The 23,551-nt window shown below is 42.6% G+C and overlaps 1 protein-coding gene across 1 annotated transcript in view; it reads left to right on the forward strand.

The window, feature by feature from the left end:
• LOC145363511 (uncharacterized) overlaps nucleotides 1-23,551 on the forward strand; it is a 113,190-nt gene that overhangs the window by 25,131 nt on the left and 64,508 nt on the right. Inside the window, 1 exon segment of the mRNA XM_080218706.1 lies at nucleotides 1,164-1,393. Within this exon segment, the coding sequence (XP_080074832.1) occupies nucleotides 1,164-1,393 (230 nt within the window).

A 23,551-nucleotide genomic window follows, 5' to 3' on the forward strand; every position in this document is an offset into this window, starting at 1 on the left:
AGGCCGTTGGACTTTACTCTGTTTGGTTCGCTAACACTATTGAAGGGCACGTATGGCTCAGTGTCGCATGTGTCGAGTAGGAGCAACAGTCGCGTTCATCTTGTATTATTGGAAGGTCTTGTTTTGAGGTGGCATTTACCCTTCCTGACACAGGTATTTAGAACATGTGGCATGCCAGTTCAATAAACTTTTATGTACCAGAAGGTATTAAATTATACAATAAATTTCAAACAAGATGACAAAATAAAACCTGCCGTAGGGCAGTTCATGCTAAGATTACGATGCTTTACAAATAACTGTAAACGTTAATGCAAGCATAAAAACATTACACCCTCCGCAAAAAATCGACCAGCATTATCCAAAACAGCAGCTTGAAAAAAAAATCGACTTTGATCGGAGTGACGCCTTCAGGAGATTGAGAGAATTGTTGATGTCCGTTGTAATTCAGAAGCCATAAAAAAAGATAGTGTGTCCACACCTGCGAATTTTTCAATGACCGAATACTAGAGCTGCTATAGACAAGCATGTGGATTCCATAAAAACTCACTAACCTGGTAAACAGGGAACTGTAAATGTAATTTGACAGAACAGCCTTACAAAGTATGGCAATTCTGATATTACGTGTAACAAATAATTCAAATGACAATGGGCATTGTTGAACACCATTGAGCTGAAGTAGACATGCTTTGCCGGTTTGCAGTTGCGTGAGCTTATCCTGTGAGTGACTTTTGCCGTAAAATGTCAATAACTTAACAGATGCGAATACAATCTGCACAAATTTGAAGCCCTCAAATCTTAAGCTGAAAAATGACTCATTCCCAGCTCTAACATTCAGTTCTTGTGATAATTTAGCATGTGAACATGCTAAGTTAACATGCAAAAGATTTGAGCCCCACTCAACCCTTCTGTTCAAAATGGAACCGAGTTCAGCTTATAGACAGATTTTGATAACGACGGTTGAAAAAATAAGAAAGTAAAATGCAACACATGTGATTGGCTCTGTTCACGGGAATATAGGAAGGATACACGCATGTATCATTTAAAAAAATCACCAGCCCTCTGTCCCCTATTAGCCTTCAGTTATTGCCAACCAGCACAAATCTCCATATTTTCTGAAATCTATCTCGATCATCTTTGGGCCTTTTCATGTTCTATTATTTCAGTGCACAATGCAACATATCTAGTCTATTTTCAACAAGATTCAATTGACAAATACATTCATCTGTTGATTATAGAAACCCCTCCAATACCGGACTTAGTACAGAACGAAGTGATAGTGGAAGAAGGATTGGAAAACTTCGATGAAAATCTCAGCACTTCATCAACAGTCGTTGCTTTCGTCACCTTATTCGTTCTCAGTATGATGTACAGCGCATATGTGACAGCTACCAAGGTAATAATGGCTCACAATTGTACCGTAACATTCGAAATATATGTTCATAAATTGAAGGTCATCCACATATATTGCTGTAGCACAAATGGTTAACTAAATGTTCCAACATACACACAATTTATACTGTTAACTCTCTCGCAATTGAATTTAATGTTCGTTCCTATGTGATGCATAGAAATAATTCATAAACCTCCAGAACATGAAGATTAAAGAGAAGATTGAATGCATATGGACATTCAAAGGAAAACGTGAAATCAGTAAATAATGAATAAATACATTGAATCGAGATTGGATATCATTAGACACGTTAAAAAAATGATGTTTTTGAGAAATGATCCAAATAGTCTTCTCGTGAATAAAAGGAGGAGCGTTGAGTATGATATGTCTATTGGGAGGGGGAGCTGCAAAAAATGCTTCACATGGCGATGTGGATCTTTGTGCAGAGATGAAGAAAGCATTGACTCCAACTTGACAGGAGATGAATCAATGTGAAAATTATTGATAATGGAAGGATGGAATTTGGAGTATTGTGTATGGGTGAGGAAAACAGTGACTGACAAGATGTGAGATGAATCATTTTGAAACGATGACGAAAGGTTTACCGAGGAAATCTTGGGGCATCTTGGACGAGGTAAACATTTCTTGTGGAAGGACGGGAGAGGAGAAAATTGTTGACAGTTGTCAAAAAACAACCTTGGCAACGGAAGTATTGGAGAAAGTATCAGCCTTCAACTTGATAGACAACGAGTACAAGGCGGCAAACTGTGGGCACGGAAACGACAAGCAATCAAACAGATATTATGGCTCTCAGATCAAGGTTAAGTAAATGGAATTACAAAAACATTGACAGTGGAGGATAATGGAAATTTTGAAAATTAGCTGTTTTATCTGGTTCACCACACATTTATAATCATAGAATCCTACAGTGCTGAAAGAGGCCCTTCAGCCCATCGAGGCTGCACCGACCACAATCCCACCCAGACCCTACCCCAACATCCCGACGTATTTTACCCGCTAATCCCTCTAATATATGCATCTCAGGACACGAAGGGACTATTTTAGCATGGACAATCAACTTAGCCCGCAGATCTTTGGACTTTGGGAGGAATCCGGAGGACCTGCAGCAAACCCACGCAGACACGAGGCGAATGTACAAACTCCACACAGACAGTGACGTGAGCTGGGAATTGAACCGAGGTCCCTGGAGCGGTGAAGCAGCAGTGCTAACCACTGTGCGACCATGCCACCCCACCACTGGGCTACCTATCCGCCCCATTTATAATGGGTTGTTCAGTCTTTTAACTGATTAACAACGCACCGTCACCAGCTTTATTAATATGCTTACTGAAAAATAAGTCTGTCAAACTCAGTTTTCAAACGAATCTGGCCAAGCCACATCAGTTTGTTTGTCTTTTTGCGTGGAGAAAGTTCCAGATTCTGTCCACTCAATGTGTGAAGAACACTTTTCTGATTTATTTGATAGTGAACTCACAAATTACTCTCAAATAAATCGGTTGGACTTTAACCTGGTGTTGTCAGGCTTCTTACTGTGTTTGCCCCAGTCGAACGCCAGCATCTCACATCATGACTACTATCGACACCGAAACTGCCGGATCCAAGTGAAGAGGATCTCCAAGAAGAGTGCACATATCGACACAGACGTCAAGTTTTTACAGAGATGTAAACCTCGAAAGTTTGCGAGTTTGATATCAAATAAATCGGTTGGACTTAAACCTGGCGTTGTCAGACTTCTTACGGGATTCTATGAGGCCGGCCTGTAACTTCCTTGGCAAAAGAAGCCGAATATGACGTCATGTTGGCATAATGCCAACTGCCTTAATTTCCGGTGTCATGGTGGACAACTTGTGTTGTCCCCCTCTAAGTACTTCCTGGGTTCTTCGTCCCCTGAATTGAACTCGATAACAAGTGATTAATACAACTGAAGCAAAACTTCTACCTCGTTGTGCCAGACTTCGCCCACCCGGCGTCAAAACAAGTGCTCAATTTGTCTTTTCGCTATTGTAACCATTGCCATTTAGCTTTGTAGATTCATGTGAAAGGAATGCCAAACTCTACAGTTCCAATCATCGAATTGTTTGTAACATAACTAGGATTTCAACTTTTGGTTTCAAATTAGACATCATCACGTTTCTATATGCGATTTCATATACCATTGTGCACCCTCTGACCTCATTCTCACATTTGCAAAGATTATATCCACTTCGCAGCTGTTTAATGCTACATTGTCAGCAATTATTGCTTATTGTTCTCCTTCATCATAACTCATTGATAAATATGTTGAAGGCTGTCTGGAACATTTCAGACGTCCCCTCCGTGCTGGTGTCAATTCAATAGAAGTTGTTCCATTAATTACTTAAAATTCCCCAGAAACGCCCCTGTCCGATTATTCTTCACTGTTTCCCCATAACTGTGTTCTTTCTTTCCTGGTAGTATTCCAGTAAATATTATTGCTGTTCTACAGAAATCTAAACATCCTGACTGATACAACTCAACATTGGTGAGAACACTGAGTAATGGTATTTGAAACTTCCTCCACTATTGACGGAGGACAGACTGGTGTGAAGGTACGTAAATTTTCCCTTTTCTGGGAAAAAGGAAAATCGTACACTCTCCAGGAATTCATGTGCCACCGTAATGCTGCTAATTTTATTAGCTCGATCTGTATGCAGATTAAAGTCACCCATGATTACTGTAGCACCCATTGTTATGTGCACCTCTGATTCCTTGTTTAAATGCCGCACTCAACTTTGTCATTACAGTCTGGAAGCTTGTAGAAAAAGCATACTATTTATCTACCCCTTGTTGCTTCTTATGTCCACCCAGACTGAATCAACTTTTAGATGTTATGACCTAATACCCTCTCGCACAATGCACCGATTTAATCCTTAAGTAACAACACCTGTCATCTCTTTCTCTTTATGTCTACCTTTCCAAAACATCGAGAACACTTGGTCATTCAGTTCCAAATATTGGCCATTCTGCAGCTAACTGTGATTACAATGATATCATACCCGTTTATATCTATTTGCCTCTTAATTCATCTTCATTACCGTGAATGATCAGTGCAATCAGCTGTAGTGCTTTTAAACAAGTCCTTCTAACATTTTACACACCATATTTTCTACAGTAGCCTCATTTGCTACTTATTTTTGCTTCCTCTACTTTCTGTTTTTGCTTTATTTTATTTATTTAAATTCCCTTTGTTTGCCGTTCTCCTGTCTCCACGCAGAGGATCCCATTCCCAGCATTACTAGCAAATAACTAATCGAGGATACTAATTGCTGTTTTTTCTGCTGGAGTGCAGCTCATGCCGCATGTACATGTCGCACCTTCTGGAGAATCAGTTCCAATGCCTCCAGAAGCGAAATCCTTCCATCTTACACTTGTCATCTAATTCTTCATTTGGTGTGTCTTGTTAGCCCTTCTGTTCCATATTAGCTGAAACTCTTTGCCACGGCGTTCCTGAACATCCTTGCAGGTAAATTAGATGGAACCCTGCAGGTGTGCCATGTTTCAACCGACCCCAAACTGATGCCAATGCCCTTGTAATGTGAAACATCTATTCAAAATATTCACAGCTCCCATAGTAAAATATTTTACTTCGCTGCTGCTGCACTGACTATCCCTTAACAGCTGGAGTCATCAAGAGATTGCTTTCTTCCATGTTTTCCTCTAGATGCCAATTCTATTTCAAAGTACGTTCTTCGTTACTTCCCATTATATGATTGTCTGAAAAATGGGCTGTGATTTTTTTTTACTTCACAATGTTATCTTCAGTATGCAGTGATGTTACTTCACACCACTGAGACAACCTCTCATGAGAGACTCGTGTTTCTTGTTGCAGAAACACCAGTCAATTTGACTACCAACTTCCCTCAGGCATTTCATTTTTACACTCTCCGATTTCATCGCTTTTTAAATAAATTCCTCAAAGTGCCATGCACGAGCACGCGGCAGCACCAGGTCAAGCTCTGCAAAGAGGTCTGAACATGTAGTTTGCATATTGAGCTTCACTGGAGCTTCATTGTAACACTGCAGCAAGCCAAGTGCAGACATGTGAGCATGGGAACCAGATCGTGTGTTAAAATGGCAAGCAACCGGATGGTCAGGGTTCTGATTTCACACAGACTGAAGGTGCACAGCAAAGAGATCACCCAGTCTATGCTTGGGCTCTCCGAAATAGAGGAGACGACGTTGGGAGCAGTGAATGCAATGCAGCAAATTGAAAAAAAACTGTAAGTGAAATGCTGCTTAACCTGGAAATAGTGTTGGGCAGCAGGGCAGCACAGTGGTTAGCACTGCTGCTTCACAGCTTCAGCGACCTAGGTTCAATTCCCGGCTTGGGTCACTGTCTGTCTGGAGTTTGCACATTCTCCTCGTGTCTGCGTGGGTTTCCTCCGGATGATCCGGAGTCCTCCTACAGTCCAAAGACGTGCGGGTTACGTTGATTGGCTATGCTAAATTGACCGTAGATGCATAGATTAGAGAGGATTAGTGGGTAAAATATGTACAGATTGCGGGTCGGGCCTGGGTGGGATTGCGGTTGGTGCAGACTTGATGGGCCGCAGAGCCTCTTTATGTACTGTAGGGTTTCTATGATTCTATGACCCTGGACGGTAAGCATGGAAGAAGTAAAGAGGCACATGTTACATCTTCTGCGATTGCATGGGAATGTGCCATGAGCGACGGGAGTGATACTGAGCACAGTGGAGAAGTGGACAAGGTTATCCCGGAGGAAGAGGTCTCTCCAGAGTGCTGACAGAGGGAGTGAAGGGATGATATGTTCGGTGGCGGCATCACACTGGAGTTGGCGGAAATAGCAGAGGATTATGCTTTGCTTGTGCAGGCTGGTGCGGTGAAATTCAAAAGCAAAGGAGACTCCATCCTTGTCCTAGGGGAGAGGGAAGGGCGAGAGGGTCATGGCGTGGGAGAGTACAAACGGCCACTGGTAAAAGTAAGGATAGTGTTGCATTAAATTGTCAAAAGACCATGAAAAACATTTCCATAATGCAGGCAGGATATATTGTTCTGCGGGTCGGAATCGTATGTCAGAATAACACAGACACGGCAATGTTATGTGCAGATCGCCAGATAGCAGATTGCTTCAAATCCAGCAGTTGACCAAACATAGGAAAGAGGTTGATTTTTTTTCAGACCAACAGACATTCAGTAAGCAGAAAATGGTGAATCACATCAAATTTGAAATTGCATGTTCGGATCATATCAAATCCAGATAGAAAGCACCAGGTGTGCTAACAAGCAATCACTTATTCGAAGAACCACCACATTTCCCCCGCGAAACATTCTAAATTAGTGTTGTATTTATAAAAGGAAAATCATACAATTCAATTCTCATTGATCAGGTTAAGAAGGCACATGACTTAGTGAGATTTTCTCTTCTTCAGATTACGATTGTTGATTGAGGATGATAGGTGCCCGAATCCAGAATCTTCTTCATCTTTTACTACCATAATACCAAATATATTTATTACTGTATCTGTACTTTCTGGATTGTTCCCTTGGATTGTACATCGTCTGTCTCCTTAAATAACTCACCTGGTTTAAATGCATTTTTTCCTCCACTGCAGGTGAAATAGCGGCTGCTTGGCTTGAAGAGACTTCTGGCACACGTTCAAAGGGAACTTCTCTCGAATTCCGAACCCTGCTTGTTTCAAATTGTCTCACCCTATCAGAAGTACCGCTGCTCCACAGCGACCCCTCATCATCTGTTCCTATCTATTCTTATCCAATCCATGTCAACTTGTTGGCTTCATTTTTTTTTATTGGCTCACAATGTTCGGTTAAGCATTATTGGTTAAACAAAGCAGTGTTTCGGAAAATCCCACTGAGCCAATTGAAATTAATTGTAAATACATCACTGAATGATGCGCTAAGTTGATTGTGCTTTTGAAATAGAAGTTGCCTTGCTTAGCTCCTTTATATGTTAAACTTTTCCAGTCAAATTGAATTGAAAAATGTGAAATGATTAATGTCCTTACCACATCCCGATCACATCGACAAACCACTGTTGTTGTAGAACTTGACCTTGGATGAGTTTATGCTCGTCAGCTGCAACCGAAGTTCGAAGCATTCTCTGTGAATAAAAACACATTGGAGTAATCAACCAATGACATTCGTTGAGCAGATTGGAGACAGGATGAACAAGAGGAATACGTTTTTCTCTAGTACAACCCTGCTTTACAATTCTGCTGTGCAAGGAAATATTGTTTTTGTTTGTTTTTTTATTGCAATTGTTAACCTATCATAGCTGCGCATAGTATGTTTGAAATAGAGACTGAGACATTTCGAAGAATTGTGTGTACACAGCTCACATGCAGAACCCAGAGGAGCACAACATTGCATCATAGCTTACCATGGGTACATGCTTAGCATACACAACTGTTCCTGACATGCTGACAATACTCCACCCTTGCAGAAATCAAACTGAAATGCCTCCTGATTAGCTACTCATATTTCTGAGGGAACAGCAATTTAAATGCTGATTCTTGATTCAAGGCATGTTTCCGAATTCTTCAGGAACCTTGCTATTTTATGATCAAGAGTGCTTCCAGGCTAATTTCTCTGGGCCTGAGCAAAATTATAACGCATTTTAAGAGCATCTGTTCTCAATAATATAAGGTAGAACCTGCAACATATCCTGTGAAGCATATGCCCAAAGCGAGAAGATGGATTCTCTCCTATATATAGTTTGAGGCACAAATCCTAACATTTCATGTATTTATCAATTGTCATGTAAAATGAATGAACGTTATCAATATGGAATGTTTTGTTTCTGCAGTGTGAATTTTGTGTATTCTGTACGACAATTGGCCTTCATATTAGACAATATGTGACATGCACCGAAACTTTGCGGCTAATGATCGTTTGTTGATTTTACCTGAAATGTAATATTTGCACTGACTTGATGAACTGAAATGACAGAAATATTGGAAATTTTTGTCCAGTTGATGGACGTGTGGGTATTGCATATTCTCTTCAATAGATTGTGTACTAATCGTTGTTTTGAATTTTGATGTAGTATTTTTGTGTAGAAGCAATTTATAGGCTTTCGAAAGGTAAATGACGTAAAATGTAATAAAGTTTGTGTTTCGTACTAGATTCCGTGTTTCTTTCCATTGAATATACCAGTTTATATCGAACACATGCTTTTCTGTTAAACATAGTTGAGGTTTTTGTGTGCTTCGGTGATTAACACAATGACTCTCATACGTACACATTTTAAATGCTGAAACATGAAAAAACAAATAATGCGCCAACACATAAAGTGTCATACAACGAACTTTGTAAGCCCCGTTCATTTGAAAGAACCATGTAATGGACCAGCACAACACAGACTTCGACATATTACAGAAACGTTGGAAATATTCCTGAATATTGAACACATCTATTAAGAAGTGTAATATTTATTAAAACACACTGCATGACTTCGATATCAAACTCACGAGCTCCGCTCTGACAATTGTTTTGATAAATTAACAATCTGATTTACTGTAGTCCGCTCACACTTTATGTAAGCCTGATGCTGCAAAAAACCACCAGTCCATCGAGCATGCAGCGACAACAATCCCACCCAAGCCTTAATACCACAATCCTACGTATTTAGCTTGCTAATGCCCCTGACACTAAGGGGTAATTTGGCATGGCCAATGGACATAGCCTGTGCGTTTTTCCAGTTCCGTAGAGTTCAAATTATTCCGCATGTTTTGCAGGAGCACAACATGCGACGAATGCGCCAATTTGGAACAGGAATGGGAATGAAGTTCGAATATTAGTGCAGTTGGGAAACATTAATTTGTTCACGGGATGTTGCGACGTAGATCATCATTTATTGACCATGTCTAAATACGCTTTAAACAGTGATGGCGGTCCAGTTCATTGAACTGCTTGGTCCGTGTATTTCAGGCATAACCTCACTGATATTCAGATATTCGGAAGGCAACCAGAAGAGTTTTTTCCAGCAACAACGAATGAAAGGCAAATTATTTGACAGACAGAAATGTGTGGGTTGCGGAACGGAAGATGCTGTCACAGTGAACCTGTTACGTTGTTGCAGTGTGCAGCTTTTCGTGGTGCATACTGCTGACACTACCTGTCGCTGATTCAGGGAGTGAATGAATTCAGCGGTGGAGAGAATGTCAATCCAGCGGCCACGATTTTCTGGATGATGTTGGGATGACTGAATATTGTTGGAGCTGCATTCACCCAGGTTATTGACGAGTATTCCATCACAATCCTGAACTACAATTGTAGAAGATAGGGAATCTTAAGTTGATTTGCTGTCAGCACAGCGCACAGCCTGTGACCTGATCTTTCTGACAAGATCCAATTGGCTGGCTCAGTTCAGTCTCTCACCTGAAGTAATCCCCATAATGTTGATGGTGGGTATTCGCAATTTTTATGCCATCCAGTGGTGGGCGGAGATGGCTCCATTTTCTATTATTTAGCTAATTATTAAAGTAAATACGTTTATGTATTTATTGTCACACGTAGACTTACATTAACACTGCAATGAAGTTGCTCTGAAAATCCCCGAATCAGCACACTCTGGTGCCGGCTGACGTCCATTGAGGAAAATTTTAGCATGATAAATGCGACTAACTGACAGGTCTAGAAATGTTGGAAATCGCTATTGACTGACACTCGTATGGAACGAATATTACTTGTCATTTATCAATCCAAACCTGGATATCATGCTATCATAGAATCACTTCAGCACAGAAAGAAGCCATTCTGCCCATCGAGTCTGCACGAACCACAATCCCACCCAGGCCCTATTCAGTTTCACTGCTAATTCCCTTGACATTAGACTCAAATGAGCATGGCCGATCAACCTAACCCGCACATCTTTGGGCTGTGAAGGAAACCGGAGCACCCAGAGGAAACCCACACAGACTTGGAGAGAAAGTGTAAACTGCACACAGACAGTGACTCGAGGCCGGATTGAACCTGATTCCCTGGCGCGGTGAGACAGCAGTACTGACCTCTGTGACGCCGTGCCGCCTTGCTCCCTATTGTCCACACCTTCCAGAACAGGAAAATGTCAGATTTAATATTGGATCAGCTGCTACATTGGCAAGACTCAAAAGATTTTCTGATTTCCAACAGCGCCTGATGGCTGCCCAGTTTTTGAGCGGCAAGATCTTCCATGATGGCAAGGGTCACAAAAAAGCATTTTCACTGTTAAGTTTTTTTTTCAAGCTATGTTTTAGATTGCCATTCAATCTTTGGAACGAATGACCAAATCTGCACGCTCGTCCAGAATTTTATTTGACTTTAAAGTCTCTGTCACCTTCAACAGCAGCCTCAATCAATCTTATTTATTATCGCTGAAAGCAAAATTGGCAGTTGCAATTTTTGTATGACTGATCAGCTCCCTGCAGAAGCCGAGGATTGAGAACACAGTATCAGACGAGGAGTTGCCCTGCAAATAACAAAGAACAAAAACAAAGAAAATTACAGCACAAGAACAGGCCCTTCGGCCCTCCAAGCCTGCGCCAAACATGTTGCCCGACGTAACTGAATCCCCCTACGCTTCCAGGGACCATATCCCTCTATTCCCATCCTATTCATGTGCTTGTCAAGATGCCCCTTAAAAGTCACTACCGTATCCGCTTCCACTACCTTTTCCGGCAACGAGTTCTAGGCGCCCACTACTCTCTGTGCAAAAACTCTGCCTCGTACATCTCCTTTAAACATTGTTCCTCGCACCTTAAACTCATCCCCCCCCCCCCCCCTAGTAATTGGCTCTTGCACTCTGGGAAAAAGTTTCTGACTGTCCACTCTGTCCAAGCCTCTCATAATCTTGTAGACTTCTATCAAGTCGCCCCTCAACCTCCGACATTCCAGTGAGAACAAACCAAGTTTCTCCAACCTCTCCTCATAGCTAATGCCCTCCATACCAGAGAAACACCTGGTAAATCTTTTCTGGACCTCCTCCAAAGCCTCCACATCCTTCTGGTAGTGTGGCGACCGGGATTGAACACAATATTCCAAATGAGGCCTAACTAAGTTTTTGCATTGTTCTATAACGTCAAACAGGAGAAATTTAACCTGGCCAATTCACCAGCATGAGTTTACCGTCGATCATCAGTAAAGTGATGGAATGGGTCATTAACAGTGCTCTCAAGAATACTGACTCAGAATTAAGCTGCTGACAGAAGCTCAGTTTGGGTCCTGCCGGGATCACTCAGCTCCGAATATCATTCAACTTAAAGGTTAATTTATTAATGTCACAAATAGGCTTACATTAACTTTGCAATTAAATTGCTGTGAAAATATCCAATGCAGTCTCAGTGCAAAAATGCACAAAGCAGCTGATTACCAGATGAGAGGTGACGTCAACTGCACTAAGCATCGAAGCAGCATTTGGCAGAATATGGCATGATGGAGACCGAACAAAAGCGGAGACAATGGAAATTGGGGGCGGGGGGGGGGGGGGGTGGGGGGGCGGGGGCGGGGTGCGGTGTGGGGGGGGGGGCGGGTGGGGCGGCTGTGCTGGTTCAAATCTTCCTGGAACCAAGTACGATGGTTGTGGTGACTGACAGTCAATTATCTCAGCTTCAAGTCATCATCATAGCATTGCTCAGGTTATTGTCTCAGGCCAAGCTATCTTCAGCTGCTTCATCAATGACCGACCTTCCATCATAAGGTCAGAAGAGTGGGTGTTCACTGATGATCGCACAGCGTTCAGTATTATCAGTGGCTTGTCAGATACTGAAGCAGACTACGTCCAAAAATAGCAAAGCATGGGAATATCCAGGCTTGGGCGACGAGTCGCAATATTCACAATATTCAAATGGCAGGGAATAAAAATGTCCAACATGGGAGATCTAAACATTGACTTTTGGTACTCAATGCCATTACCATTGCTGAATTCCCCGTTATCAAATTCCTTTTGCTTACCATTAAACAGAAACTGAACTGGATTAACCATATAAAATTTGTTGCTAACAGAGCAGGTAAAGGGCTAAGTATCCTGTGGTGAGTATCTCACATCCTGAATCCCCCAACTCTGTCCACTATCCACAATGTACAAGTTCGAATTGTGATAGGATAGTCTCCAGTTGCGTGGATGAGTGCACTTCCAACAAAAGTAAATGAAATGACATTATTCAGGAACGATCAGCTCGCCTGACACCCCACCCACAAACATTGAACCCTTCATCACTGCCGAATCGTGCAAAAGGTGTATACCATCTGTAAGTTGCACTGCAGGAAGTCACCCAGGTTTAATCAGCAGAAACGTGCAAACCCGTGACGAATACCATCTGAAAGGGTATGAACAACAGCGTGGTCCGGTGGTACAGTGGTTAGAACTGCTTCCTCTCAGTGTCAGGAACCTGTGTTCAGTTCCCGGCTTGGGCAACTTTGCACATTTGAATGGAGTTTGCACATTTTCCCTGTGTCTGTGTGCATTTCATCTGGGTGTCCCGTTTCCTCCAACAGTTCAAAGATGCGCAAGTCCTGTGAATTGGTCATGCTAAATTGTCCCTTGGTGTGAGGGGATTAGCAGATTAAATACATGGATTTAAGGAGACAGGGTTCAGATGGGATTGTTGTCGGTGCATGGTCAATTGCCGAATGGCCTCATTTTGCATTGTAGGTTTTCCAAGTTACTCGGGCGTACAAACACAAGGTTCCCCTCTGAGTCAGTCACCATTCTGACGTGAAAATATATTGTCGTTCCCTCACTGTTGCTGATTCAAAGTCCTGAAATTCCACCCTAAGGGCACGATTGTGTAACTACACCTCAGGGACTGCAGCGGTTCAAGATTGCACCTTATGACCTGCTTCTCAACGGTACCTAAGAATTCATAATGAATGGTGGCCTAGCTTTGACCACATCCCGCAAAAGAATAGTAAAGAATGCCGTGCTGGCCTAACGAGCAATTTTCAACTCACACACAGCCATTACAAAAACTTGTAACATGCTGCACAGATGTTCTTTCAAGTATCTAACAGCAATTCATCTAAGCGAGGTTAAAATTTAAGCCATTTGTCGATTACAGTGTTATTTGCAACTATGTTAGAACTGGAATATATATCATTCAAACAGTGAATATGTAAGTAGATGAGTAGGTTAATGATGCACCATCGGGAAAAGCTAATCGTCTGTTTGGCGAGAGAAATGAATAAAGAGAGAGGGACAGAGAGAGATGGAGGATGCAGGAGGTGCACAACAGATAGTTTTGTACACTGTAAACAGTTATGAAATAGTACTAATAATTAAGGTTGAAATTGTATGTTGTATGTCTGCAGTCTTTCAAAGAACTAAGAAGCATGCTGAGGTAGAATTGAGTGCCAAGGAAGTCAATGCCAGCACGTAAGCTTGCTTGGGGCTTTTCCAGGTTTTCTCGAGTAACTTTGGCCCAAAGTTGAGTGCCACCACTATCAGTCTTGATGCTACTGCAATGAAATTTCCTGCAACCAGTGTTTTCCCTATTTGGCGCAAATTCATGTCTAGTCCAGAATTGGTACAAGTACTGAATATGTGCAAGTTATAAGACACCATGTGATTCAACGTTGTACTTTGAAGGATATTGAGAAAGTATCAGTTATTTCATGTTATCACAGTTAATAAACATTCAGGAAAGAAAGAAAAAATCCAATTGGAGGCGAATAGACAGTGCTGAAAAATCATCAATGAACTACTTGTAATTTCTTAATGTATTGCCGTTCACCAATTTGCTTCTCACTTTCACCCGATTTTAAATATGGTAAAATTCCATATGTGCAATGCCTGCACTGGTTAAATGTACCAGTTTCAAATTAAAGGGATAAAGTAGTAACACATCACAGAAATTGAATCCAAGAGAATGTGTTTAGTTATTGTCCCACAACACAATCTTGATGCATGGAATTTAGAAATAAGAACAAGAAAAAACGGATGAGCCAATAGAATGGATGATGTGTATTGCCAGGACACTATTTGTGAACTCTTGTTTTTGATGTGCATGTATTAAGATGCGACTTTATATATTGCAGCATTGTGGGCTACCCTGCGACCAATTACTGCTACTTCAATGTTATACCAAGACAGGGTGATGAAAAAATCACTCAGGTCTCGCAGCCTTTTCTTCGTTCAATGAGGGTGTATCAAGCCAGTTTTCCACTAAAAATTCGTCTTGTCCACTCGGAGGTAGAAAGAGACAAACAGAGGCAAGGAGACAGCGCAGACAGACATACAGAAACGCAGACACAGAGACTGGGACATAGATACAGAGAGGCAGAGACAGGGTAACAGAGAGACCGAGGGAGAGAAAGAGAGGGAGAGAAAGAGAGAGAGAGAGAGAGAGAGAGGAGGGAACAAAGAGAGAGAGGAGAAAAGTACAAGAGACAGAGAGAAGAGAGAGAGAGAGAGGTTGGGAAAATGGCTAAGATATATTTGGTCACTCTGTAACCAATTTTGAAGTGGCATTATGAATTAAGTATTAAGTAGATCCAAGAGCATGTCGGCAGTCTTTCCACAAAACAACAACCATGCCATGCCGAATCCAAGGTAAAAGGAAAATTCCCAAAACAGTAACTTGCTTGGAGCTTCTTCCGTTTTACTCGTGTAAATTCGACCAAAAGTCCGATGCTACTCCAATTAATCCAAATGATGTTTCAATGCAATTTACTGCGAACAGTGTTCATATTTTTTGAGCATGATTGTTTCCATTAAAAAACAATGAACAAAATATTTGTGTGCTCTGTTGACACAAACGCTGCGTAGTTGAACATGACTAGATTTATGTCGGCGGCATGTAGGTAGCACAGCGGTTAACTCTGCTATTTCACAGCTCCAGGGACCCGGGTTCGATTCCCAGCTTGGGTCACTGCCTGTATGGAGTTTGCACATTCTCCTCGTGTCGGCGCGGGTTTCCTCCGGGTGCTCCGCTTTCCTCTCTCAGTCCAAAGATGTGCGGGTTAGGTTAGGTGGCCATGCTAAAAAATGTCTCTTAGAGCCCTGAGATGCGTAAGTGAGATGGATTGGCGGTTAAATATCTCGGGATATAGGGGTAGAGCCTGGCTGGGATTGTGGTTGGTGCAGACTCCATGGGCCAAATGGCCTCCTTCTGCACTGTAGGGATTCTATTTTGTGCAATGTAAAGTTGAAATTTGTTAAAAAGAAACAGCCATTTGTTCACATCCTATGTAGTTAATAAAGTTCCTGAAAACAAAAAAGCGTTTAAACTTGAACATTTGAAGGTAATGAATTCGAAGTCCAGTTGTAAAGGAATAAACGGCGCAAAAGTTGTCTGATGCCATCTTCGGAATCTATTAAAGTGTTACTATTGAACAACTTGCATCAAGCCGTTCGCATGATCCTAAACACCATCGAGCAATTTCCCAATGCACAACAACATCCGCGCTGGCTAAAAACACCAGTTTAAAGTGGAAGGATTAGTACAAAACATAGCATCATAGGAACTGAATTCAGGAGAATGCATTTTGCTGTTTTCTTAAAACACAATCATGATACATGGCATTGCGGTGAAGAACGAAACTAAATCAAATAAACTAAAGGACCAAGATAAGCGATGATGTGTTGTTTGTGCCCTCTTGTTCTTGATGTGCTTAAAGCAAGATTCTTACTTATATATTACATAATTTGGGGCCACCTAGCGACCAAATACTGCTAGGTCACCGATAAGGGAATACGGGGTTATGCTGTTCAACACAGATCATGTCTGCTTTATAATTCGCCTGTACTTACATACCTGAGATTTGAATGTCTTGATAAACTCAGGAAATTATTATCTAGTCATCACCGTGAGATTTTAATTTCAACTTGTGAGCAAACAAGCTTTGATTAAATTAAAGCTTTATTTAGTGTTAGGCTAACATCAACACTGCAATTAAGCTTATTGAGAAAATCTTTTATTCTCCTTATTCTGGGTCCGGTACACTGAGCGAGAATTTTGCATGGCCAATCCACTTTGTCTGCACATTTTTGGACTGTGCGAAGAAACCGGAGCACCCAGAGGAAGCCCACACAGAGAGGGGTATTGGCGGGGGTGGGGGGTTGGGGTGTGTGGCTGCTGGTACTGGTGGGGGAGTGGGGATTTGCAGTCTCCACACAGACGTGGGGCAAGGCAGGATTTGAACCCAGGTCCTTGGCGGTGTGAGGCAGCAGTGCTAATCACGGTGGCACCTTGCCGACCTTATTAGGTTAGGATTTGTGTTTTTTTTGCATTAGTTGTGTCTTTCATTTTAAGCGTAATTGATATTACTGCAGTTAATTCTTTAGGAAACTAAATTTTAGGGTTTTATTTCCAAAATGCCTGCATTGTCATTGAGCTTTTACAACTTTATATAAAAAACAAAGAGTTTAAAGCTAGCTTATGTATAATAACATTGATACTGAAAGGAAACAGAAAGTAATTTTACCTTAGTTGAAAGGAAGTGGCCTATAATCAAGCATGTATTCACAAAGCCTGTGGTATAGATAAGTAGGGAGATCGCAGAGAACAGACCCAAACTGATTCACAGAAAGGTCCCAAAACCAGTTGGGGGTGTGGGGGGTGGGGGGGAGGTCAGTGCTGCAACATAAAGTTCACATTTCTTTGTGAATGGAATGTTTTCAAATGCATTCTGGAACAGAGATCAGCAGCACTTACGGACAGTAGGCTGTGTCCAATACTAAAGTTGTAACTTAACATGTACACCATAGTTATTAGCTTGGAAGTTCAGAAATTTACTGTTGCTGAAAAAGACGCAAGCGAGCCAAAAAAAATCGTCATGCACTCATCAGGCCAGATTTCGAAAATGCCGGCAGTAATAGGAGAACAACAATTCATAAAACACGAGAAGAATATGTGATTTGGTTGGCAGGTGGACTCGAATTGGTGGAGACGCCCCTTTGGAAATGCAGCATATTCATTCCAGATAAATTAAATGACAACGCATCCAAGCTGAGGCTAACGGGAACCGTTTTTCTTTCAGTTTTCAATTGAAAAGCACAGCGACACGACCTTTGGCGCTCCAAACCTCTGCTGATCATCATGCTCCAGCTGCACCAAAAGAAAAACTTACTCCATCAATATCCCTCTATACCCTCCTTCCTCATGTATCCATCCAGATACCTCTTAACTATCACTAATATACCTGCTTCCAACACCTCCTCTGACACCAGGCTCTGTGAAAGACCAGTCCCTCACATCTCCCTTAAACATCCCCCCTCTCACCATGTGTCTGTGCCCCTTGGAATTGATATTTCCACCCTTGGAAAAAGCCCTTGACTATCCACTCTGGCTATGCACCTCATACTTTCATCCCTCAGCCTCCGCCTTTCCAGTGAAATTCCGAGTTATTCAACCTCTCCTCATAGACAACACCTTTGAAACCAGGCATTATCCTGGTGAATCTTCTTTGCAGTCTCTTCATTCTTCCACGTTCCTTTGGAAGTATGCTGACCAGGACTGTAGCTAAAAATTAAAATGCGGCCTAACCAACATTTTATATGAGTGTAACATGTTTTTCCAACTCCTTTACTCAATGCTACGGCTTTTGAAGGCATGTATGTCATACACCTACTTAATCACCTTGGTCACTTGTGTTGCCCGCTGTTAGGTTACTATACACCTGAACGCCCTGAGACTCCTCCTGAGCCCTAACAGAGCACACAGAATAGTTTAGGATTCTTTTCTTTGTAAATAGTGAGAGAAATGTTGTGAAATTTATTTGCTAGTTTAACAGAGCTATCAGGAGTTACAGGGCTTTGCAGTTTGCTTTGCATTCCCACTTTACTACGGGGCAGGATGGAGCTGAAAATGTAGCTCTCTATAAAGTTACGGTTTTGCATTAGTGACCATGTTGATTTTCTTATTGATATACAGCTATGGCGAGAGTTCCAATGATGTGAATAGTACTTAGTTGAAACCTCGATGTGAACACTGAGACATAATATGGCAGCATTGCACATTTTGGATTGGCCAGAGCTGAGTGAGATAATGCAATCATTTTTTAGATCTCTTGATGAAGCCATGCTGTTAGAGGTTCGGAAAGATCCTCTAGGTTTAGATTGCCATTGAAGAGGTGAATGTCGAGAGAGTACCCAAAATGGGAAAATATTCTCACCTATGGAAAACGATGGAGATGAAGTGAAACAGTGCGATTAGATTATCATATAGAACATAGAACATAGAACATTACAGCGCAGAACAGGCCCTTCGGCCCACGATGTTGCGCCGACCAGTTACAAAAACAATGACCCACTAGCCTATACCAATCCCTTTTCGTCCATAAACCTATCCAGAGATCTCTTAAACGCCCCCAAACTAGACGCATTTACAACCGCAGCAGGCAGGGCATTCCAATCCCTCACCACCCGCTGGGTAAAGAACCTACCCCTGACATCCGTCCTGTAGCTACCCCCCCTTAATTTAAAGCCATGCCCCCTCGTGCTAGCTTTCTCCATCCGAGGAAAAAGGCTATCATCATCCACCCTATCTAAACCTCTAATCATCTTATATGTTTCAATAAGATCCCCTCTTAGCCGCCTTCTTTCCAACGAAAACAACCCTAAATCCCTCAGTCTCTCCTCATAGGACCTCCCCACCATACCAGGCAACATCCTAGTAAACCTCCTCTGCACCCTCTCCAACGCCTCCACATCCTTCTTGTAATGCGGGGACCAGAACTGCACACAGTACTCCAAGTGCGGCCGCACTAGAGTAGTGTACAGTTGCAACATTACACTGCGACTCCTAAATTCAATCCCCCTACCAATAAACGCCAAGACACCGTACGCCTTCTTAACAACCTTATCTACTTGATTCCCAACTTTCAGGGATCTATGTACACACACACCTAGATCCCTCTGTTCATCCACACTATTCAAAGTCCTCCCGTTAGCCCTATACTCGACACATCTGTTGCTCCTACCAAAGTGAATTACCTCACACTTCTCCGCATTAAATTCCATCCGCCACCTCTCGGCCCAGCTCTGCAACCTATCTAAGTCTCCCTGCAGACTATGACACCCTTCCTCACAATCTACCACACCTCCAATTTTGGTGTCATCAGCAAATTTACTAATCCACCCAACTATACCCTCATCCAGATCATTAATAAAAATTACAAACAACAGTGGCCCCAAAACAGATCCCTGAGGCACACCACTCGTAACTGTACTCCATGATGAATATTTACCATCCACCACCACCCTCTGTCTCCTATCTGATAGCCAATTCCTGATCCAACTTCCTAGATTACCCACAATCCCATACAACTGCATTTTCTGCAGAAGCCTACCATGGTGAACCTTATCGAACGCCTTACTAAAATCCATGTATACCACGTCAACTGCCTTGCCCCCATCCACCTCTTTGGTCACCTTCTCAAAAAACTCAATAAGGTTAGTAAGGCACGACCTACCCGCTACAAAACCATGTTGACTATTTCTAATCAATTCATTACACTCCAAATAACTATAAATCCTATCCCTAATAATTTTTTCTAAAACCTTGCCCACAACAGAAGTAAGACTCACCGGTCTATAATTCCCGGCAAAGTCTCTGTTCCCCTTCTTAAACAATGGGACAACATTCGCTATCCTCCAATCCTCCGGGACTACACCAGAGACCAATGACGACCTGAAGATCTGAGCCAGAGGCTCTGCAATCACCTCTCTAGCCTCCCAGAGAATCCTAGGGTAGATCCCATCCGGACCAGGGGACTTATCTATTTTCAGCCCCTCAAGAATTTCCAGCACATCCCCTTTATCAACCGTAATACTGTCTATTTTACACCCCAGCAACCCAATGTCCTCCTCAGCTATATTCATGTCCCCCTGCGTGAACACCGAAGAGAAATATTGGTTCAATACTTCCCCAATCTCCTCCGGTTCCACACACAACTTCCCCCTGCTGTCTGTAACTGGCCCTAATCTTGCCCTGACCAACCTTCTGTTCTTGACATACCTGTAGAACGCCTTAGGATTCTCCTTAATCCTATCAGCCAAAGTCTTCTCATGTCCTCTTTTAGCCCTTCTCAACTCACTCTTCAACTCCCTCCTAGCCAATCTAAAGCTTTCTAGTGCACTATCTGAGCCCTCCAATCTCATCCGAACATAAGCCTCCTTTTTCTTTTTAACCATCGACTCAACTCTTTTAGTGCCCCACGGTTCCCTAGATCTACCAAATCCACCATGCCTGACAGGGACATACCTATCAAGGACTCGCAGTAGCTGCTCCTTGAAAAAACTCCACATTTCAGACGTTCCCAGTCCCTGTAATCCCCTAATCCAATCCATGCTTCCTAATTCACTCCTGATAGCCTCATAATCGCCCTTACCCCAGCTAAAATTGCTGACCCGAGGTTCATGCCTATCTCTTCCCATCACTAAGGTGAACGTAACCGAATTGTGGTCACTATCACCAAAATGCACACCAACTTCCAAGTCTAGCACCTGGTCTGGCTCATTTCCCAGCACCAAATCCAATATAGCCTCACCTCTAGTTGGCCTGTCTACATACTGAGACAAAAAACCTTCCTGCACGCTATGTACAGGGACCTTTGGAGAAAGAGAACGGTCGGCATCAGGTTTGAGCCTATAGATATAAGGAGCAAGAATGAGTCAATATTTCTAGTTCATCAATGGTAAATGACAATGCGGAAAGAGGGAACAGTGAAACGAGTTTGGGAATTATGTACGACGAGGGCAGAGAGCTGTGGCGTTATTTTATTCAAGGATTAATGCAGTGTTATGGGGTCTAATTGATATGCGTAATTACTTTGCAGTTTACCCCGGGCTACTGGAAGCAACAGTAATAGAATAAAACGAAACAAGAAATAATACAGCACAGGAAACAGGCCCTTCGGCCCTCCAAGCCTGCGCCGCTCATTGGTCCAACTGGACCATTCTTTTGTATCCCTCCATTCTCAGTGTGCTCATGTGACTATCCAGATACGTCTTAAACGACCCCAGCGTGTCCGCCTCCACCGCCCTGCTTGGAAGTGCATTCCTGGCCTCCACCACCCTCTGTGTAAAATACGTGCCTCTGATATCTGAGTTAAACCTCACCCCCCTCACCTGGAACCTGTGACCCCTCGTGTTCGTCACCTCCGACCGAGGAAAAATCTTCCCATTGTTCACCCTGTCCATTCCCCTCATAATTTTATACACCTCTTTTAGATCTCCCCTCATTCCTCGTCTTTCCAGGGAGAACAACCCCAGTTTACCCAATCTCTCCTCATAGCTAAGACCTTCCATACTAGGCAACATCCTGGTAAACCTTCTCTGTACTCTCTCAAAAGTATCCACGTCCTTCTGGTAGTGCGGCAACCAGAACTGGACGCAGTACTCCAAATGTGGCCTAACCAACGTTCTATGCAGCTGTAACATCAGACGCCAATTTTTATACTCTTTTCCCCGTCCTATAAAGGCAAGCATGCCATATGCCTTATTCACCACCTTCTCCACCCGTGGTTCCACAGGCTCACACATAGCCCCGAAGCTTGGACAGATTAGTTAGAACCATGGAACCACAGAAAAGTTTGAGCTGTAACTTTCTATGGTTCGATGGTTCTATGATCTGTGGACTTGCACACCCAGGTCCTTCTGCGCGTCTATACTTTTGATGGTTCTACCCATATTAGTCCTACCAAAATGCATCACTTCGCATTTATCCGGATTAAATTCCATCTGCCATTTCTCCGCACAATTTTCCATCCTATCTATATCCTGCTGTATTCTCCGACAATGTTCATCACTATCCGCAATCCAGCCATCTTTGTGACATCCACAAACTTACTGATCACACCAGTTACACCTTGTTCCAAATCATTTATATATATATACATCTCAAATAACAGAGGTCCCAGTACAGAGCCGTGCAGAACACTACTGGTCACAGGCCTCCAGCCGGAAAAAGACCCTCCCACTGCTAACCTCTGTCTTCTGTGGCCGAGCCAGTTCTCCACCCATCTAGCCACCTCTCCCTTTATCCCATGAGATTTAACCTTTTGCACCAACCTGCCATGCGGGAGTTTGTCAAAAGCTTTGCTGAAATCCATATGGATGACACCCACGGCTCTACCCTTGTCAACCATTTTTGTCGCCTCCTCAAAAAACTCCACCAAATTTGTGAGGCACGACTTCCCTTTTTCAAAAACATGCTATCAGTAATGAGATTATTCCGTTCTAAATGTGCATACATCCTGTCATTCAGAATCCTCTCCAACAATTTCCTTACCAGGGAGGTCAAGCTCACCAGCCTATAATTTCCCGGGTTATCCTGGCGACCTTTCTTAAATAATGGTACCACATTCGCTATCCTCCAATCCTCAGGGACCTCACCTGTGTCCAATGACGAGACAAAGATTTCTGTCAGAGGCCCAGGAATTTCATCTCTTGTCTCCCTGAGCAGTCGAGGATAATGGATTACTTTGGGTTTGTTATGCATCTACAGGGAGATAGGCTGGAAGGGCAATTATAGCACTGTATCTTTTCCAGAGTAATGCCAGTGTTCGATGCTATGCCGTAAATCTCGTATCATTTCCATACTATTCCCACTGCCACAGGCTCATATATAGCCTTGAAGCTTGCACAGATTAGTTCGAACCATAGAACCATAGAAAAGTCTGAGCTGTAACTTTCTATGTTTCGATGGTTCTATGGTTCCAACGAATCTGAACAAGCTTCAGGGTACATATGATCCTGTGGCAGTGGGAGTAGTATGGAAATGTTACGAGATTTATGGCATAGCATCGGACACTGGGATTGGTCTGGAAAACATACAGTGCAATAATGATGCGTGTGTGGGGCAGTGACATTAATCTGTAAATGAAGCAGGGATAATGAGAGAGGGAGACGGAATTGGATTGGCTTGGTCTTGCTGCAGTGTTCTGAGAGAGACTTGAATACTGTTGCCTACAGCGAATTATCGTCTCTTCTGAGGAAAGTGAAAAAAGTGAAGTAAAGGCTACAGTCATATCAGCAGTGGACCTATGCAATGGCTCAGCTTTTTCATAAACTTCTGCTCCAATGATGATATTTTGATTATGATCAATATACATGACTGCGGGAATTGAGAGGAGGAGTGGAATGAGTTTGGAATTGATATAGGGCGAGGAGAAAGACGGGATATTGGGTTTATTTTTGGATTGCTCAAGACAATTTTTGAAAAGTAG

This window comes from Carcharhinus amblyrhynchos, unplaced genomic scaffold (genome assembly GCF_965287045.1).
Source record: "Carcharhinus amblyrhynchos unplaced genomic scaffold, sCarAmb.v2.hapA scaffold_39, whole genome shotgun sequence".
NCBI lineage: Eukaryota > Metazoa > Chordata > Chondrichthyes > Carcharhiniformes > Carcharhinidae > Carcharhinus > Carcharhinus amblyrhynchos.